The 16334-nt window shown below is 45.6% G+C and overlaps 1 protein-coding gene across 1 annotated transcript in view; it reads right to left on the bottom strand.

Annotated features, from left to right (window-relative positions):
- The window catches only part of NAA25 (N-alpha-acetyltransferase 25, NatB auxiliary subunit), an 893576-nt gene that overhangs the window by 769859 nt on the left and 107383 nt on the right, over positions 1–16334 (bottom strand). Inside the window, exon 3 of the mRNA XM_086943077.1 lies at positions 10274–10412. Within this exon, the coding sequence (XP_086799203.1) occupies positions 10274–10412 (139 nt within the window). The remainder of the gene's footprint in view (positions 1–10273; positions 10413–16334) is intronic.

Here is a 16334-nt window from a genome sequence, read left to right on the forward strand (position 1 = left end):
ATGCGCACACTGCCGCATTTCGCGCCTGCACTGCCCACTGGTCCGTAGCGGACGCATGGCAACCCACACACCCGACCACCAAAATATATTCCTTTCACTCGATACCTCACAACTTACGAGTCCGTTTGAATCGCTTCATGTGCACACAGTCTCTCCTTCCACGCATCAGACACTCTGACTACTTAGGCAGGGTCATTTTAGATCATGACACGCATATTGTGTCACTGAAATAGCGGCCACCGGTACCAGCGATTCAAACGTGGCGCCTCCCCACAGACAGCCTTCTGGACCGAGTATTCCACAGCGAGCAGTCAGACACCATTCAACACTACTTTGCTGAAAACACAGGCACTACACCCACTAGATCCCTAGAATGGGACACTTTTAAAGCGATCCTGCAGGGAGCGTGCATAAGGCAAATTGCAGGAGTGAAATAAACACCAGAGAGGGCGGTACACAGAGCAGAACAAGTAGCGCAGTTATCTAAAACGGCTGATCAACAGGCGCTCCCCCCTATGCAGCTAGCGGAGGCAAAAACCGCATACGAGGAGGTATGTACTGATCTACAGCGTTATAATTTTCGCGCATACACCACTAGAGTCCACAATGAAGGGAACCGCACCGGCACCCTGCTAGCTTGGCTCATTCGTCAAGATATGCAAACACAACCGATCACCGGCATTCGCAACGCCGTGGGGGAGGTGGTATACGCGCAGGCGGAAATTTTATCAGCCTTCTGTGACTACTACACCATGCTTTACAAGGAGCCGACCCAGGACCGTGGGGAACACTTTCAGAGCATACTAACCACAGACACCATAGTCCAAATCACGGATGAGGAGCACACGACATTAGATCATCCCCTCACGCCAGCAGAGCTCAAATCCGCCATTTGGCGCTTAGCCAAAAATAAGGCCCCGGGACATGACTGTTTCCCGATAGAACTGTACTCTGCATTCTCTCAGCAGCTTGTCCTGCAGCTGGACACCATCTTTCAGGAGGCGTTAAAAGTGAGACTACTTCCTCAATTACTGCAGAAATCCGTGCTGGTAACGTTCCCCAAACCCGATCGAGATCCTCTACTCCAAACTTCCTATCGCCCTATCACACTCCGCACGTCGGATTGCAAGATTCTAGGGAGGATCCTGACAGACAGACTCACAGAGATACAACCCAGACTGGTACACCAGGGCCAGAGTGGGTTTGTCACCGGGAGAAACACCTCCCAAAATATAGGTAGACTGTTCTAGGTCCAGGACGGGGTGAGGGGCAGATTCCCACATGTGGAGTGCCTTGTAGTGGATCTTGAGAAGGCGTTCGACACCCTAGCGTGGCAATACCTTTTTGAGACGCTTCGGAGGGTGGGAATAGGGCCCCAATTCATAGCGTACACTCGGCTATTATACACTGACATCACCACAAGGGTTAGGATAGGCCGTTATATAGCCTCTCCCATTCCGATCATGCAGTCACATGCCAGGGGTGCCCCTTGTCCCCTATCATTTTTACCATCCCCATGGACCCGCTGGCAGCACGGGTGCGGGAGAAGGGCGAACATTGGGGCATCCCATTGGGAGGTCGGACTCATTGCGTCTCCCTCTACGCGGATGATCTAATCTTTGTTAGAGATATTACAGCTGACCTCAACACCCTCTGGTCCACGCTCCCGGATTTCGAGAGGGCTGCAGGGTTACGTATGAATTGGGAGAAATCCTCTATCTATCCCCTACACCCGAATACCCCACACAGGGAAATTAGTCTAGGAGATACCTCACTGGCATGGACAGACGACGCCCCGCGATACTTGGGTATCAGACTCTACCATGAACCCTGAGACCTCCTGGGACCACCTGGAAGGCAATCACTAGAGAGCCCTCAGAGGACTTAAAAGTCAAGTTAGTTTCTGGCGGACCCTACCTTTGGCTCCCATTGGAATGGTAGCCTTATCCAAAATGAAAATGATTCTCCGGCTTCTTTACTACATCGCTAATATCCCGGTATACCCGCTGATCTGGGGAACGGGCTGCTCCAGAGTGGCCCTGTCGACCTTACAGCTGCCTCGTGATAAGGGGGAGTTGGGCGCCCCGTCATTTGAAGCCCATTTGTTAGCAGCGCAGATCCAGTGGCTATCACGCTGGACAGCGCATCGGAACCTCGGGGAAACGGAGACTCAGCAGGGACAGATAACCGTTCCAGAGCTGACCCGAATGCTCCTTCCAGGTACCAAACCCAACCCGGCTCATCCATTACTGGTCACAACGGCCAAAACCTGTATCATGCAGATCCACGGTATGTCCAAGGGGACTACGATATATTCCCCATTACTACCGCGGGTCGGAGTCTCTAAAGGACATGAGTTCTACTCCGCGGGAGAGCTCAGGATTTGGAATGAACACCAGCTCACCGAAATCAAGCCCTGTTCTCCGACGGGCGGCTGATCTCGTTCGCAGGATTGACCGAGGGAAGCGGGCTTCCAGTCGGTCAATTCCTGCTACACCGGCAGCTCGTGGCGGACTGCAGACAGACCTGGGACTTGCGGGACAGGGAACGTAAGACTCATCCGGTGCTGCACACACTACTACATATGGGGGCTGGTAGACACCATATCACATGGATCTCCAAATCCATCATGGAACTCACACACGTAGCACTGACAGGCCTACGGCTCCACTGGGAGGAGGACTATGGTTGCAACCTCCATGATAGAGAGTGGCTAATGGCCCTAGAACACCACAAAAAAATGTCCCGCAACCAAAGATTCAAAAACGTCCAATTAATGTGCTGCACCGCGCTTATTTTACGCCGGCGCGGCTTAAACGCTTTTACCCGACATCCCAATTCGAATGCACCCACTGTCATTCTCTAGACGCCCCATTTATTCACATGTTCTGGACATGCCCAGTGATACAAACCTTATGGACGACGGTACAAACCACACTACAAACAGTCACAGGCCTAACTGATATCCACACATGGGAGGCATGCGCCCTAGGCATCTTTAAACGCCAGAAACGCAAGAAGGTAGAGACCAAATTTGCTCTGCTGGCAGTCCTACTAGCAAAACTTAGTGTAGCAATGCACTGATACGCAGCAGAGAGTCCACCAATAGCAGCATGGTGGGGGCAGTAAAGAAATGGACCGCAGCCGAGGAAGACCTTGTCCGTCAGGAGGAAGCTCGAGGCTTACGAAAGCGTCCTATTTCATTAGAATGGGCGTGGTTTTGACGCCGGTTAAAATGGCGGCCTGATCGAGCACCTCCTCCCATGGCGTAGCTTTATTCGCCTTTTCTGGGTGCTAAATTCAGGCAGTGCTCGGTTTCTCCGGATGGATAGGGTGTCGGAACGCAGAGTGCACCTATAATCTCCATCAGAGAGTAAATTCCGTGCTTCCGTGGTCTCTCCACGAGGACAGCTCTGTGGCAGCGCGGGTCGGCCCGGCCGCGATCCTGCCTGCCCCGGACCTTGTTGGAGCCCAACTAGGAAACGCATGACCACGTGTGGAATCCGCTGATTCACCCATGCCAAGAGTCAAGACTGCAGGCTTCAGATGGCGATGGTGCGTGCCCGCAGTGGGCACTGATGGCTCTCAAACAAGATCTCCCTGACATCCTCCACAACTGCGGTATGTTTTGCGCGTCCATACATAAAATGGCGGACATACTGGACTGATAGTAAAAGCTTAGCAGCGGCTGCACCAAGCGTATACCCTGGGCATAATTAGTATACCAGCAGCATTTATTACATTTTGAGTCTGTGTGCATCTTATTCATCGGTGAGAAACACCAATTGATCTTCCTATGCCCATATCGCAACTAACAGCAGTAGGTGTACACAAGGCTGCCAGATCTGACAACAACGTGTCATCTCAATCCCTGCAGGCTGCATTTGTAATTTAATGGAACTAATGGTCAGTGATTGGGAAGGCAGGCAGACAGCTAAACAGGAAGCAAGGGAGGAAAACAGACATTTCTCAGCAGCAGATAATCAACAGACAGAGATAATCAACAGAGACAGATAATTAACTGGGGCAGACAATTAGCATGAATGGCCAAAGGTCTAAGTAAGCGGCTAATTAATTAAGCGGATACCAAGTAACATATCACTCTGGTCGCTTTACCTCACAGCAGTGTCACTTTAGGTTTCTTGGATCACTTGAGCTGCACAAGGCAGTGTTGCACATGAAATGGCGGCTACATCCAGCATTCTATAGGGAAACCAACTGCAACTCTTCACTGCATGTCTGAGGTAAAAACCCAGAAACTACAGACTGTCTTGGTGCAATTGTCGTCCTGATGCTATGCTCAGTACTGTTGTCCTTTGCCTGATAAAGGTCTTAACTTGCATCTAATGCTATGCTGCCTGACCTTAAAATGGCCGCTCTCTGAGAAGTCCATCTCTAGCACTTGCCTGCCTGACCTTATGATGGCTGCATGAATAAAAGATTTACATATCCAATGCTGAGAACTACCTGGAAGGTACTGATCTGTTCCATATCATTAGAACTGAGATCTATTCAGACAGTACCCATCTCTCAACCATTACCTTTAATCATTCCAAACCAAGGAAGGCTTGCAAACTTCGAGGTGCCAAGTTAATAAGTTTCTTCACAGTGTGTGCTCCCCGCTTCATAATTGTCTCACGCCTCTGATACATCATGGGTGAAAAGGAAGGAAAAAAAACTCAAAAGACTTAAAGCAGACCCACCAAATCCTGAATCACCCATGAAAGGTAAAAAAGACATCAATACTACAATGGACACAATACGGACTAAACTGGCAGAAGTGCATGATCTGGCTAAGTCTACAAAAGAGGAAATGTAAATGTAAATGTATGTGTCTTGTAAAGCGCACTGCTGCCCTGAGGCGTCGTGGCGCTGTAGACCGCTGTGAAACCCGTCCTGGCTATCCCTGTGAGATGGTCCCTACTGGGTATCTCCAAGGTGAAACCAGGCATCCCCGGCGAATGTGGGGGGCCGTTGTAGAGATGAGGCAAGCTAATGCCCAGAGTTGCCAAGTGTGATCCCTGGTTAGAGTAGGCACTGAGGCAAGAATTATCGAGTCCGCTGACCCTGGTCCATGACCCTGCTGTGTCGGGAATTGAACCCTGGTCCCAGGCCGTTCTCTGCTTCCTGGGCTGCCGCCTCTAACCAGTGAGCCACACCACTCTACTCTACTCTAAATCTCAGCAATCAGGCAGGATATCAGAGATACCAACTCTACATTAACTGAATCGGAAGCCAGAATTAGCCACTTAGAAGATACTGAAACAAAGATCTGCAACTCCCTCAAAAACCTTTCAACCACAATGGATTTCCTGACCAGGAGACACTTCCTGCATCTCCTCCTTGGAGTCCTGGTTCTCGCAAGAAACTAATCTAACCTTCCTCCAACCATTGGAATTTGATAGGGCCCACAGGGTCCCCTCCAGAATCACTCCCAATCAAAAAGGTCTAAGACCGATCGTATACAAGCCCCTGCGTTACCAACAGGTCGAACAGATATTGGCCTTTATGCGCAAAAACAACCATATCCTATGGAAATCCAGTAAAATATTCATCTCCTAAGACTACAGCAAGGAGACAGTCGACGTAAGAAAAGGGTTTCTTGCTCTACGACCCAAACTACGCTGTTTAAAACTATCAGTTTGGTTTCGCAGGCCCAGCAAGGTTCCGCGTGGTCATTCAAGTAATCCCACAAGTCTTTACGAATCCCCAGAAACTCAAAAGATTCCTTGATGGCACGGAGGAGCTCTATGGACACGACAACACCTGGTCCTTCTGCTGCAAACACTTGAGTATCCTTCTAAAATGGCCCCATAACAGGACCATCGTGGTTGTAATTTACTGCTTTGCATTGTACTCTGCATTATGGTTGCTGCGCTTGTCTCGTAGTTACTTGCTAGGACTTTCAACTGTCTGATATATTCCATTAGAATCTTGCTATGTCCTCTCTTTGTAACTTCTTCTTCGGTTGGAAATGGTTTTCATGACATGATTACGACAATAATGGATGCATTTGTTGCAGTCTCTGGAGTCCCATCCAAATTATTACACTCAATGGGTGGAACTCGCCGCTATAGGAGTTGTTCAAATTACTGTTGGATAATGCTGTTTTACATTGTGTGAAATATCGTTGCAGGCTTTTCTCGTTTGCAATGCCTGAATCATTACCAGTTGTTGCTGATCCTTGCAATTCAAACTAAGCCTTCAAGTATCCTCTGCAAGGATTACACTACCTTTATTCATGATATAGTAGCTGTTTTATCCTTTCAACTTTTTAGTCAAACAGTCATTTGGTTGGTCATTGGTTAAACAATAGCCACACTTTTAGCATTCAATATTTAGCATCCACTGTTTTGAATAATGGTCTGGACTTCATAGTCCACTATAGTTTTGTTCACTGCCATGCGAGGGGAGCTATATTCCCCTTGTCGCCAGGTCTACTAGCTTCTTTCAGGGTGGGATGGGCGGGACCGGGGGGGGTGGGGTGGGGGCATGAGGTTTGGGTCCAACTTCAGTTTGTTTATTTATTTGTATTGTCATCATATTTCGCTTACTTTTTGCCTGTATCCTATTATTTCCGTTGCTCAAATGCCACACTCCGCTGTATAACGATGGCCCCATGTCTAAGCCGAAAAAATGCCTAAACACTCAACCGTTGACCAATATGGGCCACATCGGTCTTGATCAAATGTGCGGGTCTTATTGGCACATGAGATATGCAAGGTATATGTGGGTTACTAGCTGCATAAAACTTTCTAACAGCACTCACGCCCGAGGCATAGCTGTTGCTCCTAGATCCTACACCGCTGCGATCGTCATATACATGCTATCAGCTCACATGAGACAAGTACTTAGTCAGCTGTGACACCGATCTGATCTGGATCGTTCTTAGGACACAATATAATGTCGCACCCCACGCTCAAAACTCCCTTAGGGACTGCTAGAATAGATAACCTGAAAATACTCTCACTTAAGGTTAAAGGGCTTAATCACCCAGTTAAACGGAGGAAGATTATGGACTACCTTCAGAGACAGAAAAGGGGATGTCGTTCTTTTACAGGAAACAAGAACGAACGCCAAACAATTTAGCACACTTAAAAATAAGTTTTACACTGAAGTAGTAGGTTCTGATGCAATAGGTAAGAAAAACGGTGTCCTGACCCTTATAGCGAAAAAAACCAAATGTTGAGATAAGCTCACACACCACTGACACCTGTGGGCGGTGGGTTACATCCAAGTTAATTGAGGATAACACAGTTCTTTATCACTAATATCTACGCTCCCAACACTAGTGACTTAGACTTCTGGAATGGCCTAACTAAGCAGATTGAAACCATCCCCGACTCGGCCATGCATATCCTGGTGGGGTACTTCAAACTTCTACTAGACCCGGCACTAGACAGAGATTCAAGATGTGTTTATCACAATAACAAATCTCATAAAGCCTTTACTAATCTTTGCTCACATTTTAACCTGCTGGACTACTGGAGACTACAGAATACCACAGGGAGGGAATACACGTTTAACTCACCACCCCACAACTCATACACTCGTATTGACTATCTATTTGTCACCAGTAATGCTACCTCTAGTCCATTTGGAGACTGAACGATGAAGTGTTGGAAAAGGAACAATATAGAAAGCTCATAGAAGATGAAATCCAGTCTTACCTCTTACACAACAAAAGGAATGACACTTTTGACCTGAACCGCTGGGAAGATTTGAAAAGTACTATTAGGGGTGAAATCATTAAAATCAGGTCTGCCATAAACAAGGATTACAACAAGGCCCTCGACACACTAGAAAAGGAGATCTCAGTCCTAGAAAATAAACATATAGCATCTAGAGACGAATTAGTAATGAACGAATTGGTGAACAAGAAATAAGAATATAATAAAATAATAAGCAATAGAGCTGGAGTCTGGATAAACAGACAAAAAATATTTAAACTCTGCGAATCTAATAAAGCGGGCAAGAGCCAAGCTACATACTTAAAATTTAAGATACAGAAAAACACGATTAATAGTATTAAGGATCACAAGGGTGTAATGCACTCGGACCCAGAAAAGATTGCGGAAATCTTTAAAGAGTTCTACAATGCGCTATATTAAAAAAACAAAGGTGTTTATACTGACAAAATACAGGATTACCTAAACGAGTGCGACCTGCCAACTCAATCAGAAGCGGAACAATCAGAACTTAATAGCCCAATTACCACACTGGAAATTTAAAGTTCAATCAAATCACTTAAATGTGGGAAAGCTCCTGGCCCCGATGGGTTTAGCGCAAAATGTTATAGATGTTTATCACTTTTATCCCTCTCATTTTTACACTTGTTCCACGAACTTAGTGAGGCTGGCAAAATCACAGGCATGCTGGCTGTAGTCATCATTGCAGTCATACCTAAGGAAGGGAAAGACCCAACACTCCCTAAAAACTACAGACCGATTTCCCTCATCAACATAGACTGTAAGCTTTTTGCAATGATTCTAGCTAACCGCCTACAGAAATTCCTGCCCAAACTTATTCACCCTTCTCAGGTTGGCTTTTTAAAGAACAGACTATCTAGCGACAACACCAAAATTTTAGCCCACATACTATAAAAGGCAAAACTTATTGATTCACCCACTGTAGCCATCACACTTGACGGCAAAAAGGCTTTTGATAGAGTTGACTGGACGTACCTAGATGCGGCTCTGAATAAGTTTGGGCTTGGGGGAAATTTCACACGGATGGTAATGTCGCTATATTTCAGCCCCTCAGCTAGGGTACGAGCAATCTCGTCTCCCTCACTATTTTTACTTGCCATTGAACCATTCTTGTATCCCATCAAGAAAAATTACCGCATTTCAGGGGTCCATTTTAACGACTGTACGGTTAAGATTACAGCTTACGCCGAGGACGTTTTAGTAGTCTCGGAAAGAGCCTATGAGGCCATCCCTGCTCTCATGTCTACAATTGAAAGCTGCTCTAGTGTGTCCGGATTATAAACTAAATAAATATAAAACTGAAGTAAAGCTCCAGAATAACCGAAGCAACAAAGAGATTATGGGGGAATCCGGCCTAACTTGGCAACCAAAATGTTGTAAATACCTGGGCATTGACTTTGACAGACTCTATTTAGACCCTCCACACTAACGAAAACCTAGTCCTCAAAAAGATCTCCACACTACTAGAAGGATGGTCTCCTAAATATCTCTCATGGTGGGGTAGTGCTGAAACGATGAAAATTATGGTGACTCCTTTAGTGAATTATCTAGCTAGTATGCTGCGGATGACTTTCTCCGCTGACTTTTTGAACAAGATTGATAAGATCTTCAATACATTCCTTTGGCAGGGGAAGAAACACAGAATATCACTGACTAAACTACAACTATCTAAAGAGAAAGGTGGTCAGGGTCTCCCCAACTTTAGGAATTATTAAACAGCATTTCTATGCAAACAAGGAGCCAGCTGGTTGACCGTACACTCGGACTATACTCTGGTTTGGCTTGATATAGAGAGGTCACTCATCGCCAAAATGCCTTTACCTGCTCTCCTCACCATGGATCTCTCTCACCTTCCTCACTCTCGTTATATTCTTCTCAACACCAGACGGGCCCTCCTAAGACTGGACCTTCCACATAAATTGAAAATATGCGTCCTCACGCCCCTCCCCCCTGACCCCTCACTCCCCTGGTTCTGAATCCCCAAGTTCAGTTGAGATTATGGATTATCATTGGTTGACACCCTCTGCAGGGGACTGTGAACTAGAGACAATCATACGGGTCAGAGAATGGCGGAAACCCTACCAACGACTGCTTCGTCAATGTCTCCCGGCATCTCCATCGGAGAGGATAAGCAGATTACCCTCCATTGATTACCTACTTAATTACGCGATAAATTACCACGCTGCTATTTGTAACGACAATGTTAATATTAATTGTAATACAGCAACAGACTAGTATTGTATGACTAATGTATGACATGTATATGAATGAAATCCAATAAAAAAGTTTATGGAAAAAAACTGCATGATTAAGGCCACAGGAGACACCCTTTTGTATTCTATCAACAGAAGGTTAATTTATGTTTAGAGAAGTTTTGAAATCCTGTGGGTACAGGCTTGCCCTAAAGGCGAAGAGATGTGGCCCTGTGTAGGTGCTCTAGTATGAGCAAGGGTCAGAGGTGTGCCTTACTGCCTGCTATTTATGCCATGCTAAAGAGAACCATATTTGGAGGATAAAGAAGATATACAACCACATATAATTGATGAAACCGAACAGAAACTTACGCCTGTGCATCTCACGATAAAGAATTGTTAATGCCTGCAGCGAGTTGTCATCCGTGGGTTCCATTGCAGCAACTTCCTGTGCCAAAACAAAAGCCTCATCCTGCTTCCCAGTTCTCTGCAAACCAATCGCCTTCAAAACCTATGAAATATAAAACATACCTATACTCAATTGCAGTACACCAGTATCAAATAGCACGATAATACACAAGAAAAATCTCAGAAAGATATTTTTTCAAATAAAGCGATCCGCTCAAGCTTGTCTAACAAATTACTTAAAATTAACAGAATGCAGGACAGTGCTTTAAAGCACAGTGGCATACAGAAATAAAAAAAAAATAGAAGTTTGTAAAAACTAGAACTTGCTGTTCCAAACTGAGCATTCACCCCCTATTATCAGTGTAATGTCGTGTCTGGGTGCCTGAGGGAATTCAGATATTACTGGCTAATAACTGAGGGTTTCCTGCGTTTTTCTGCCCTCTTGGCACAACACTGTGGCAAAAAAAAAAAAAATCAAAATGTAAAGCATCTTTAATCGGCAGAGAGACCCGCCATAAAAGAAGTTTAAAATACACACAGAAGACGGTAAAGCAAGCATTGACATAGGCAATAGGTCACGCCTTAGGGACCTTATACGTTTTTAGCCATGTAATACATTCTCCTGGGTGCTACAACATCTATGAACATCAGAACACTAGGCAAAAGTTTAGAATGGTGACCCCCCTCCCCCCCGTCAAACACACACATGACTTAGTCGTGCCATTTGCAGCCTACGTCCGATATGGCTCAAAAGTATTCGGCTGTCACAGTTGGCTGTGACTAATAGTGTTAATAAGTGAGATGGGTTCACACGCGCGTGATTTGGACCAGCAAGTGGGCGTGAGTAAATGATGAGTGAGGGTGGGAGACAAAACAGGTCAACAACCTAAGCTGACTTAAGCGATCTGGGAATTCTCATATATTGCACCACAAGAAAGTTTAACAAGCATTTGCAATGCAATAGGTCTCGCATCAGGAAAATTTGAGCTATTGGTATTGTAAATGACAATTTTTTTTATTTATGTTTTGTTTTTGAAAATAGTGAAATTAATAGTGTTGTCATTTACAATGCCAATAGTTATAACTTTTGCAACACCTATAACATTTGTAATGCAATATGTGTTGTATTTACGTGACTTACATGTATTGATATTACAAATAATAATTAATACATAAATAAAAGTTATTGTAATATAAATGGCAATAGCTTAAAGGTTTGTAAATAACTTTTGTGAAGAATATGTTCAGTGTATTTTATTGTGACGAAAATCCAAGAACAGAAGTGAAATATCAACATTTTTTTGTTACATTTGTAATAAAAGCTTGAAACATTGAGAGAACATATTTGAACCAGGTGTTGTTGAATGGTTGCACAGATTGATGTGTGTGATGGCGAACGAGTGATGCTGTGGCGTTCAGTGATGCGGTGGCGTTCAGTGATGCTGTGGTAGCGCATAGTGATGTTGTGGTAGCGCATAGTGATGTTGTGGTGCCCCCGAGTGATGGTGTGGTGGTGCCGAGTGATGCTGTATGCTATGCTGGGCTACGTTTTGCTGGGCTACGTTTTGCTGGGCTACGTTTTGCTGGGCTACGTTTTGTTCTGTTTTGTTATGCTATGCTATGTTTTGTTATGCTATGCTATGTTTTGTTATGCTATGCTATGTTTTGTTATGCTATGCGGGTGAGAGTGGGTGAGGGAGGGTGAGGGAGGGAGGGTGAGGGAGGGAGGGTGAGGGAGGGAGGGTGAGGGAGGGAGGGTGAGGGAGGGAGGGTGAGGGAGGGTGAGGGAGGGAGGGAGGGTGAGGGTATGTGGTCAGGACAGTAGCAGGAGCCAGGATAACCGTTGAAGATTAGCATAAACAAAATAAATCAATGCTACATACATGTTTGTGTGTGCCCTCATTAGGTGCCCATGAGTGCATGGGAGTGGGTACGCCAGTGTGCTCACTCTGATCAAATGCTTTCCCTTGGATAGTGATTCTTAGCAAACTTGTGGCCTTCCATGGCATGATGTCCTCTACCTACTCCCACTGTAATGATGGCCCTGGCACAAAGATGGCAATTCTTTGCACCCTGTGGTCATCCATGACATGATGCCTACCCCTGGTACAATGCGGTCTGTGGCACAATAGTGGCATGTCTTTTCAACTTGAGCTAGAATGGTGGTAATTCTTGATTTACTGTGGGCAATGGGTGGTAATCCATGGCCCATTCTGAAATAATCCTTTCCTCTGCTCTAAGGTGGTAACACCGGGCATAATGTTGCAGTCAATAGGTTTGAGGTCGCGTGGCACTTGTGTAAATAATTTTGAATACACCTAATAGTAAGCATACTCTGAGAAGCATACTCAGAGAAGCCAGAAACATGCGAATGAACACAGGCAACATGCACACCATTGTACATGCTCAGCTAACTCTCTTTCAAAATGCCAGGACAGATATTGCTTTGTTAATGCGTGTTATGGAGAGAGGGACAGGTAAAACTAAACCTAAACATAATGTGCGCGCAAGTGCTTATTCCCGAGAGTTGTGCTGGCATGAGTTATGATGGAGTCAAACTGCTAGAAATATATCTATATTAAGTAAACCACTAACTAATCAGCCTTACAGTACAGTGCAGACTTAAACAAGCAATGGCCGCGCGGCCGGGACGCATAGGAATAATTAAAAAAAACAAGCATGGGATGAATAAAAACGCGGTAGTGAGGATTGGAGGGGAGTGTGACAAAACTCTGCAACTTGCTCTGCCTCGGTGAGGTATATAGACACTGAAACTGCAACTGGCTCAGCCCTACTGGGGAATTGGTGTTGGGCAGCGGTATCACTCTGGAGAGACTGCGTGGTGTCTGCGTTGGTCAGTTTCTGAATCAGGAGGAGCAAGAGTCAGCACAGTCTGCGAGGGATCAACGTGTCTAGAGGCAAAGCATAGCGGATGTAGCATTGCAGCTAGCAAGTCAAGTGTTTTCAAGCAGAGTGTCGTTAAGAGAGATGGCAACACAGCAACAGCTTTTGAGGAGCAAAGCTACTGTTAACAAGCACGGTATGCTTTCACTTTTGTCCAGAAAAAAAAAAACGAGAAAGGTGAAGACAATGCCGAACAAAACACGGCTTCCCCGCGAAATGGATGCAAAAAAACTAAGCTCTCTGCAATGCTGTGGCGGGGGAGCTGGAGCGTATTTCTTTGAAGTCTGATGGAGAGGGGGCGTGGGAGCGGCTTGGAAGCAGATTCCTTTGAAGTCTGATGCAGAGGCTCAGACAAATAGTGGTGTGCCAGCAGCTTCCTTTGAAGTCTTATGCCAAGGCCGATGGTGTTTGATGTTCACGCGCCTGCCTCACACGCCTGCCTCACATGAACTGTATGCAATCCGCAGCTGGGTAGACTTTTCGCACTGCTTACTATAATCTTGCCTGTCCAATCCCTAACGGGAAGGAGAATAGGCGAGACCTAAAAAGTGGGGGTAATCCCCAGCCCACATTGTGATTAAGGTTAGATCCGCCCAACATGCTTGAAATCGTCACAAGTGCCGGCATGTTAACCATGTGATTAATTTTAACCACACTTCTAAAGGAAACTTCAATGGTTAACCAGCACTACGAAATAGCCCAGGCGCGCACAATTAAAAGCGCCGTTAAGTACCTGCTATGTCCTCAAGTACCAATGCGAGGGATCTTTGTATAGTGCGGACCACTTAGAAAACTGGTAGTTACCGTCGGTCTAAGCGTGCCCAAATAAATGCGCATTTTTCGAGGTACCTGGGCAGCTTTAATGTACTTTAATAATACTCTGCACCAGGTGTCTGTTTCCACAGATTGTCCAAGCGGTAATCCGCCCATGAAGTGCAAAAAACAGGCTTGGCAGCACTTCAAATAATGAAACTTATTCCATCAGAGATTCAAGCAAAACCCTTTGTGAGTGGAATCACAGCGCTTTAAAGTTACAGAGTGGACACTCAGGCAGCTTGATCTGCTCCGAGAAACTCTCATAATTAGAGGGAAGTCTCTGTGAATCACTGCCATACACAGCCCTTTAGAGCGGGCGGTCTCAACTTGTTTACACAAATCACTTAAAACACCTGTGCATCTCTGGTTAGCACTGTCGGCAAGAAGTGCCCGCAGCTAGTTTACCACCTTATATACACAAACCCAGCCAAGTCTGTGGCAGTGCTCGCGTATTGGGGACAGTTTACAGTCTGCTTTTGTTGTGTGGGAATGGCACAGCAATCACCAGTAAAGAACAAACTAAACATTGAACTAAAACAGCGATTATAGAAAAGCGCTTTAACACACAAGAATAAATCGGGGTAGTTTGTTGCTGTTGACCTGCAGTCATACTGATGGACTCCATATACACCCCCTCTGGTCCTTTTTTGGGCAGAAAACGGAGGTCAATTTGAGCTAAAGTTCATCTGTACACTGCAATGATGGTTACTGTTACGGTGTGAAGGATTATATCTTCATGATTATGTTGAATTGGGATGGGCCAACTAAATGTTTAAGTATTACGTGGAGTCTGTGGGGAGGGGAGTGGATACGGGTTTGGGTTTCTAATTTAGAAGAGACATGGTTATTAAGGACTTATCTTTTACAGATATATACCGTTCAATGGTCGCCTATGTTGGGACTGCACCGGGCAGCACTTGGGAGTAATGTGCAGATGTGGTTATCTTCCTTTATTATATAGATTGTTATACGGTGATAGAAGCGAGACACTACTGTGCTATATGAATAAGTTATTGTTTCTTTTGAAACTATGTATGTCGCCACACGACCATACTGCATGAAGTCTTCTGATTTAATGCTTGGTATGTATGCTCCATAAAATGTTTTTAAAATAATAATAAATCGGGGTAGTCACGAGACGACAGAGTGAAGCACCCACACCATTATTCACTGTTTGCACTCACTGTGCACCTGCGCTGTATTTACATTTTAATTCAAATTTTACTTCAAAGGAAGACTGGTCTGCGATTTCTGCACTGTTAATTTGGCAGTTTATAAATGGCCACATTATGTTTACGCTAACAGCGGCAAAACACAAATATATGCATGCACAGAAGAATGTAATAATTGAAGTGTTTTTTGTCCTGTAGGGAAATAATGTTGTCAAGCTGTGGTGGATATGGCAGTGCAATCATTTCAACCATGCTGAGCCGGTGGTGCCCTAAGAACATCCAAAGGAGGAGCATTGACTTGTATCACTATTGTGCACCGCGCAGGCCCAGATGGCGAATAAAACATGCATGATGTGCCCACAGCCATAAAAATAATTGAGTTAATTTACCAGAAACGTAGAAAGTGCATCCAAACAAGTCACCACACATTCATGATGGTGACACCCCGTTTGCATACTAATGAAGTTTACACTCGAGACAATGGCTTTGATATCAATAATAGCGGCGGGGGCTGGGCGGTGTCAATAGCACGGGATAAATAGCGCCATCATTTTACATTAGGCTACCTTTCACTTACACTGCACATCGAGGGGGCCGACTACATGCCTTGCACGACTGCTGTTTGACTGATCTCACTCTAGCAAAGAGAAGCATTACGTCCCTTATTTAAAGACAATGAAAACAGGACAAAAAATGTCAACTGAAGTCCCTTGTGTACAAGAACAACGTATTAACCCCTTGCCTGCGCATGACGGAACCACGCCGTCATGAGCCACGGCGGCGTGTGCTCTTGACTGCGTGGTTCCGTCATGCTGCGGCCGCTCCGACCACGTGGCACTGATTCCCCACCTGTGCTGGAGAATTAGTGAGCGGGCAAGGCCGTAACGGAACAATGCCGTCATGAGCATATGTCGCCCGTGGCTCATGACAGAGTGGTTCCGTCATGAGCGTGGAAGCGTCGCGCTCAACCCCCAGCGCAGTGGAGGAATTCGCGCAGCGGCCAAGGGGTTAATATAGATGTGTAGGGCACGTGCAACGTACACACACATATGTGGGCGCGCTTTGGGCTGTGAACAGATAACGCGTGAGCCCAGAGTTCTTGATGGCACCATAGAGAGATGATGAATGTACTT

This window comes from Lissotriton vulgaris, chromosome 11 (assembly GCF_964263255.1).
Source record: "Lissotriton vulgaris chromosome 11, aLisVul1.2, whole genome shotgun sequence".
Classification (NCBI taxonomy): Eukaryota; Metazoa; Chordata; class Amphibia; order Caudata; family Salamandridae; genus Lissotriton; species Lissotriton vulgaris.